We start from the raw sequence: 8,133 nt of genomic DNA, 5'->3' as shown, positions 1-8,133 counted from the left end.
CCTAAATGGTACATATTAGAACCCTTTTGAAGGGTACTGTCCCAGTGACAGCTTTTGTACCTTTTTTTCTGAGTGCCAATTTCAGAGAAAATCCCCATGAACGAAAGAGTACAACCGTTTACATAGAAAGATGATATGATTGGTTCTTCATGTATAATTCTATACATAATTCTATAAAATATATTATAGGGTCATGAGCTGTATTTTTGTTTCCTCTTTTGTTATATTCAACACATTTATTTTTCAAAAGCATATAAATGTTAATACTGTAAGAAAATGTAATGTTAGTTTTGATTAATTAAACATTTCCTTCACAATATGAAACCATGAAAAACTGGTAGGTTTAAAAAACTTGATATCCAACATTAAACTATTTTTAGGCATTACATATGTATGCATGGCATGTATTTAAGCCATTCAGGATGGCATGTATTTAAGCCATTCAGGGTTGCTTATAGGCATCAGCGAACTAGAGAGCTGCTAGGGCACCACCAACTGAAGGGGGCGCCAATGAGCGCCTCAATGAACGACACTGCATTTTAGCAAATTTTCATTATGTGCTAAGTACCTTAAAGGTCCAGTGTGTAGATTTTAGCGGCATCTAGCGGTTCGGTTGCGAGTTGCACTAATGGCTCAGCCCACTGCTCACCCCTCCCTTTCGAAGAAGCTACGGTTGCTAAGATGGGACAAACATATCGTCATCTAGACAGCAGAGAATAGCTAGAGTAAGCCAAGAGTGTGTAACATTGTCACTGTTTCTGTACCACAGTCCATTATAAACCACATGGATAAAGTTTACAAAGCCATAGTCAGGTGAGGATCAAGGGTCTTAATATAATAATAGTAATCAGCTGTAACCAGCACATTTCTCCCCACATAACAAACCCATAATACAGCAAGGGAGAAGAACCACATGAAACTATCCAACAAAATATTTTTTTCTAACAGGGTAGTAAAGGTTTAGCTGTCTAATATGAGCTGTTATGCTGTAGGACTGTGGCTGAGCTGGTTAAAGCGTAAAGCATTGTTTATACTCGACGCGTCTGCAAAAATTATGTGATTGTAACAGCGCGCGCGCCTCCGCATCCCCTAGACACCATTTACTACACACAAATTAATAAATAATAATGAATAAAAATATTGTTTTTTTTCTCTGCTTTTGAAAACTCTTCGCGATTGACTTAAAATGCTTCCAAGATCGACTTGTCGACCGCGATCGACGGGTCGGTGACTCCTGTAACGTTGATTTACGGTCAATAGTACTAATCAGCTGATTGTCAAAGCCATAACACAGCGAGGGAGAAGAACTAAGTTACATGAACAATCCAACTACATATTTACACCACTGACAAGGGAAAAGGCACTACTCACGGTGTCTATGGCTAGCTTCTAGCTTTCTGCGGCTTCTCTTTCAAGGTAGTGACGAAACGCGCTTTGTAGCGCTGTTTGTTCGCTGTCGGCTACGGTAGAAACATGACGTCACAATATGTCGACCTTCATAGAAGTGGGTGGCCGCGGTTATGTAGATGTAAATGTCTCATTCTAAGGTAAAAAAACATAACGTTTTATAAGGTCTTTATACACCACTGAACACATAGTTATGGATCTTATGTTGCATTTCTGTCAATAGATCCTCATAAATATTACACATTGCACCTTTAAGCAGCTGAATATTAGAATACATTGATGAATTTTTTAAAATGTTATTAGAAAGACGGCGATCAGAAGGGCAAATATTGTGTGTAGCCTATATTGAAATTCTATATTTAACAAATTAATGACGGCAACAGCGTAACGGACGTGTTGGGGCATTGTGGGGATAGAAAAAAGGTCAACTAGTCTATAAAAACTAAAGTGGAAAAACAATTTACAATCAATGAGTTTATATTTGTATATTCTGAACTTGTATCTTTGAAAATGTCATACTATGGCAATCAATATGGATGTGCGACTGCAGTGAACAGTGAACGGAAAAATTAATGTACATAAATGAGGAAATAATTTCAATGTTTATTAAGAGACAACTTATTTACAGGCTATATAATTTGTAAAACAAAAACCATCAAATCAGTGCTTAGAGACATTGATATTTAGGTTAGTGTTTAAGTGGAGGATGAAAGCACTCTTGCATAGGGCAACAAACAACCCCTTGTACTTGAAGTTGAATAAACACTCTTTAGCAGTCTATTATCAAAAGCCAAGAGATTCATTTAAATCAGCACACTCTGAATTCTGAGCTTTGGAGAAATGTACACATCTAATGAAGCAATGTGGCGTCTCAGAAGGGTTTGACAGCTGTCATTTACACAATGCCTATTCTAAACAAAATCAGTAACAATGGACAGTTGTTTAATCTCTTCTCAAACCCTTTGACATTTATGAGTGTTTTGCAACAGGAGCTAAACCGAGGGACATGATTTATGATTTATGAACACACTGTTTATACATGTGAACTAGAGCGCACCAGTAGTTTGTCTCAGTGTGCAGCAGGTATGGCTGGAAGGTGATGTCAGATGTTATATTCATGTCTGTTTTCATGTTCCTGTAGTTAAAATGGTGGAACATAGTACTAGCAATTTCAAGGTCATGGACTTTATTTCCAGGAAACATACTGTATGCGCTGTAAGCTAAAGTGCTTGTTACATGAAGACATGTAAATGTCTTCCACTGTTCTCATTTAATTTCTTATGATCTTAAAATATTCTTACAAATGTTCTCTGGAGGTCTGGCCTTCATAGCAAGGTAGATTTTCATAGAGCTGTCCATTACATCTCTTGCATTAAAAGAATAACCCACCCTTAAAAAGATAGTTCACCCCCTCATGTCACTCCAAACCCTTACTTCTGTATTTTATTTTTGTCAATGGGAACCGAAAGTGTTCTTTAACAGTTCTTCGAAATATCTTATTTTATGTTTCACAGAAGAAAGAAATGCATACAGGTCTGCAATGACTTGAGATTGAGAGAATGATGACAGAATTTTCATCATAGGTGGACAATCTCTTGAAGTCATTTTCCATATTCTGACCACCAGGTGACGCCATACGGATAACATACATGATAATATGCATTCCATATTTTATTACATCCAAATTACAATCATTTCAATCTACAAGCACAAGTCATCTGACTTTACTTAAAACGTCTTATCAAAATATAAACTTTTAACTGTGATTGTGATGTCATATTTAATTTTATCCTGCTATGATTTCTGTTATAGCCTCTCTGTTAAGGATTTCATCTCCAGGTCAAATAAAACATAAAACAATGATTTTGTGAATACATCTATTTGGGGCGAATAAAAAGTTTTGTGAGACAAAGGGCATATTATGTTTGAATATTTTAATTAAAAAACTTGTGGATACCAAAAGTTCTTTCAGCATCATTTTAACTCTTTCAAAATGTGCTCTCACATCAACGGTTTACTATACTTGAATGAGAAAGAAAAACCATATTTACATGTGATACATAGTTAAAATGACTCTAAATACGCTGAGAAATATAGATGGCAGCTTTACAGCCAACCTGTATTGCTGTTTTCAAAAGAAAGTATCCTGGCACCTAAAGAGGGAAACACAAATGAATAAAATACTTGACATGTAAAAAACACTGCAAAACAGTGTAACATGTACATTTCCCATGCTTCAAACAAGGAAACCCACATACAAAACTCACCGACTCAGCGTCATGCTCCAATCCTGTGTCATGATGTTCTATTTCATCATCACGAAATTCTTTAATAATCTGATTGAATTAAAAACATTTAGTTTATGTTTTAGTGTGTATTTTAGATATCCACCTTTTTGCATTTTGCAAGTGAAGCCCAAACACACATGCTTTATTAGTATTTTTTCTAATGAATAAAATACCACAGAAAGTTTAAATTGAACGAAGGTTAATGTCATAAAGAACGACAAGTCTGGTCAAACAATTGCATTTTTCGAGATTACTGGCTGCTTTCGGGAACAGAAATAACAAAACTCCATTAACTAGCCATTTTGGTTTTCTAGTATGAAATTACATGTGGCAACACAAAACCTTTTTACCATAGTTAAAAGAATTTGCAAAAAAAGGAGGTTTGTGTGTGTCCCCGAAGGTTCAATCTTTAAAGCTTGATGGACAAAATGGCATGTAGCAACAGTGCAGCTATTTGATAGGCTATTTGGGCTGTCGGTCATCTCAATGTAACATTGCAGCGATAAACTGTTAGCGAACATCCCAGCGCTGCCTTCACTGCTGAGAGTGGCATTTAGATGAATTTGCAAAAAAGGGCTGCGTATGGAAGCTTGTTTCTGCCACAGAATAAAAAATTAAAATTCAATTCTGACTTCTCAATTTTGACTATATAACACGCAATTGTGAGTTTATATCTCGCAATTCTGAATTTAGAACACGCAATTGTGAGTTTGTATCTCGCAATTTTGACTTTAGAACACGCAATTCTGACTTCTCAATTCTGACTCTATAACACGCAATTGTGAGTTTATATCTCGCAATTCTGACTTTATATCAATAACTTTATATCGATGTAAACTCGCAATTGTGAGATAAAAACTATACGTTAGGTTTTAATCAAATTTAAAATTATCTTTTAAAATGTTTTATTCTCTGGCGGAAAAAAGCTTCCAGCACGCTTTACTCTCAATAACAAAATAAATACCACAAAAATGTCAGTGGTGAGAAAACTGCAGTTAAGAAAGCATCCGATCATAGCGACGTGGATATGTTTGTACAAGCTCAGTAATTCGGTAACACAGCTTTAGTGTTAAACATGAAAAAAGTTTCAATGTAGAATTCAATTTGAAGTACACTCCAATTTCTAAAATAAAGTGACTCTCCAGTGTGTTCATGTTATCACTGTCTGACCTTGACGGACAGAACAGAATGAATGAACTAGTGATGGGTCGGTCATGAACGATTCGTTCATTTTGAACAAATCTTTAATATGATTCGGGACTACCAAGTTGTCTCAGAGAGTGATTCGTTCATTTTGTGTTGACCGCGCATATGCGCAACATCCTATGGGTTCTGTACTGGAAACAGAAATGATTAGTTAATCTCTCGAGTCTTCAGGTTCGGGTCCGATTCTTTCATTCTTCCTGTCAGTCCTATAGAGGCTATGCTGTCAGTACCGGAAAGAGAAACGATTAGTTCACCTCTCGAGTCTTCTTTTGTCCGAACGAATGACTCGAAGCCGAAGACTAAAAAGATGAACTAATAAATTCTGCATCCGGTACTAAAGACTGCATAGCTCAGTTTATGAGGATGTCACTGGATGAACGAACAGCTTCGGGAGGTGACTACAGACTACATAGTCGAAAATCAAGATAAATAAATTAATCGTTTCTGTTTCTCATAATTTGGCCTTTCCTTGCATTGTAATTTTTTTCTTATTCTAAATGCGATCAACATTTGATATGTTTGGGGAACATGTAACATTTTACATATATTCTGCTGAAATGAACGAAATGACTCGAAAAAAGATTTGTTCATTTTGATGAACGAGATTCAAAGTCAGTAAAATGATCCGAACTCCCACTACTACAATGAACTGCGTCAAAGAAGGCGGAGCACTAGAGCACACCCATCTTATTACTGTATGTAATCGCCACTGACCAATGGTAGTTTGAAGGCATTTACCAGCCGGAGTGAACTTTTACAGAAAGTTTCGAACTCCCGAAACAAACTCCAAACAAACTTGGTTTTGGCCAGATTTTGTTCACACCAGTTCATTTTTAAGTATATCAAGCCCTTTATTGTAAGTGTGCAAGCACAACACGGGTATAAGCACACACACTACCTGTAATAACTCTGTATATCTCTCTGGATCAGTCTCCATAAGTGTTCGGATTTGGCTGTTGTAGTGCTCTGAGATGCTCTCCTCTACTGCAACAGTGCAGGCCATGGCTCCTTCCTTACCCAGAAGAGCAGTACAGGCCCCTGAAACCACAGAAGTAAGAGCCAATTATTACAAGCTACAGTGCAAAAGCAAGTAAATAAGCATGCATCCATAAGAGCGTACCTAATGCAAAACCAGCGATATTCCATAGCGGCAACAATAATGTTGGTCGAACCCGATGCTCGCCCAGGATCTCGTTAAACTTTTCCAAATGTACTTTCTCTTGGTCCCACATATGCTGCAGATGTGAAGGGCACATTTACATCAGTTATTCCATTAAACTTGCCATATGTGCATTTAAAGTCATTAGATTGACTTTCAGTACTTGGATTAGAGGCCCTGTCTGAGTTCTTCCGAGAACTGCCATCTGGCCAGCGTAGATGCGATTGGCTCCGTACTCTCCTGCATGGTCAACCCTCAACATACTGTCCAGCATGGCTTTCTCCTCTTCGTCACGTGGTGGAGGAAGGATGCTGTATCTTCTACATAACACGGAGCCATTTACTGCACACATACAAACACAATAACTCTGTAAGACAAAGAACACGCACTTTGCCTCTAAATACACAAAAGCTTGGACACTCATTCTCACTTGTTTTTTATTACTATTTCCACATTTTTAAATAACAGTAATCACTTCACAAACTATGCAAAAATGAAAATATGGGAATTTGACCATAATGTACAGTCTGGTGCACCCAAGACTTTTTTAGAAGACCCCCTTTTTTTTATTAAATATGTATGGATGGATAAACTATTATATAACATAACACATATGATATAACACAATGAGATTTTTGGCCTGTTCCACATCAAAATATATTTGCCCTTTTCAGAAAAATTTTATATTTTCAAATTAGATTTTTCATTTAATTGGATTTATATTCAATTAAGTCATCAAAACTAAAACAAAAATATATATTATATTATTTTAGTTACCAAAAAAACAATATTTAGCAGTGTCCCATATTTTGTGCGCAACACTTTAGCAGCAATACTGCAAACCCAATAGAAAATAAATAGATTTTTCTGAAGGCTAAGCAATTCCAAACTGAATTCAAAGGCCTTATTTTGAACCCAGTTAGTAAATTTATATTCAGTACATTAGGAGGACAATAAGAATGTGGACACAGTATCATCATTCACATAACCGCATTAGAAAAATGTAGCCCATATACAAGTTTAAGATGATTATTGGAACTACACAATTACTAAAATAAAAAGTCATTTATTGTATCAAATATCAAGTCAATTAAATAACGAGTTTTGATTTTTCCCCCCTGTTCTTATTACCAGATTGGCCATCGCTAAAATTAATCATTTCAACAGTATTACACCTGAAGTTCGAGGAATTGTTTTCTTGACATCAGTGTGTGATCCAGCTGTCATGAGCTCACACATACATGCACATAACTTACCTCTGTTTACTGCGCGACTGTTCCTTACGCTTGATGGACAGAAAACAAGACTAAGGTCGGGTCTTAAAGCACACTTCGCGGCTCTCTGCATGTCTTGAAATGATACAATTATATATCGCACTGTAAAGGGGAAGAATATATATTAGCACTGAAGGTTGTGGCGCTTTTAAGTGACGTCATCGCGTCGCTACTTGCTTGTGCATGCTGGTGGAAAGGGCAAAACAATGCTGGTGGAAAGGGCACTCTATAATATGTCACAGAGAAAATGGTTTGTGGAAACAACCATAAAAAACAAAGAAAACTGTTTGTAAAGAATACTTATCACAAAATATTCCTTCTTGTATATTTCAATAAGTTTTTCAATATTTCACGGAATGGCCCATAGGTGGCACTCACACACAAATTAGTCCAACTAGTGCAAGTCATTTAAATGTATCGAAACAATACAGAAAACATTTGTCAATAGGTCAGCTAAATTAACAGCGAAATGTATTGTGTACATCCAGCATGAGACAGTTTTTCCAACTGACTGTGTAGTATAGCCTAGTCAGTGTAAAAATGTCCTATCTACGTGTTATTCCTATTCTTGCACAGTTCTCAGTGCTGCATTTCAGTGGCGTAGACATCAATTGCCCTTTACATTTAGTTTCAACGTCTGGTCTATGTGTCCTTTGTAATTAGTGGAACAGTCTAGTAAATCATTAGGCCTACAGAAATTTTCATTACACAAAGTCATTTTCATGGCGTGTAAATTGTAGGCGTCCAGTTTACAAGTGTAGAATGTGATCTTTCACTCAAGTCGGCCAGTAAATTCCAT

The 8,133-nt window shown here is 36.5% G+C and overlaps 1 protein-coding gene across 2 annotated transcripts; it reads right to left on the bottom strand.

The window, feature by feature from the left end:
- Positions 1–1,990: 1,990 nt before the first annotated feature.
- On the bottom strand, positions 1,991–7,505 carry coq7 (coenzyme Q7 homolog, ubiquinone (yeast)). 2 transcript variants are annotated; one of them, XM_077199455.1, is made up of 6 exons: positions 7,317–7,505; positions 6,224–6,402; positions 6,022–6,136; positions 5,800–5,939; positions 3,675–3,743; positions 1,991–3,560 (listed from the first exon to the last, which is right to left on the bottom strand). In XM_077199455.1, the coding sequence occupies exons 1-6, from the start codon at positions 7,405–7,407 to the stop codon at positions 3,483–3,485; spliced, it is 672 nt and encodes a 223-aa protein (XP_077055570.1). In that variant the 5' UTR covers positions 7,408–7,505; the 3' UTR covers positions 1,991–3,482. The 2 variants fall into 2 exon arrangements, with proteins under 2 accessions (XP_077055570.1, XP_077055571.1); XM_077199456.1 differs by having other exon boundaries at positions 6,224–6,427; positions 7,317–7,488.
- Between the last annotated feature and the right edge of the window lie 628 nt (positions 7,506–8,133).

This window comes from Siphateles boraxobius, unplaced genomic scaffold (assembly GCF_051911475.1).
Source record: "Siphateles boraxobius isolate OS27281-9 unplaced genomic scaffold, OSU_SipBor_1 41, whole genome shotgun sequence".
Lineage (NCBI taxonomy): Eukaryota > Metazoa > Chordata > Actinopteri > Cypriniformes > Leuciscidae > Siphateles > Siphateles boraxobius.
The sequence above is the reverse complement of the archived record's forward strand: the minus strand, read 5'-3'. Positions and strand labels throughout refer to the sequence as shown.

Coding starts and splice junctions, on each gene's coding strand:
- coq7 (XM_077199455.1), bottom strand. CDS start 7,407: ATGCAGAGAGCCGCGAAGTGTGCTTTAAGACCCGACCTTAGTCTTGTT. Junction 6,403..7,316: donor CAGTCGCGCAGTAAACAGAG/GTAAGTTATGTG, acceptor GTATGTGTGCAG/TAAATGGCTCCGTGTTATGT. Junction 3,744..5,799: donor GATATACAGAGTTATTACAG/GTAGTGTGTGTG, acceptor TAATTCAATCAG/ATTATTAAAGAATTTCGTGA.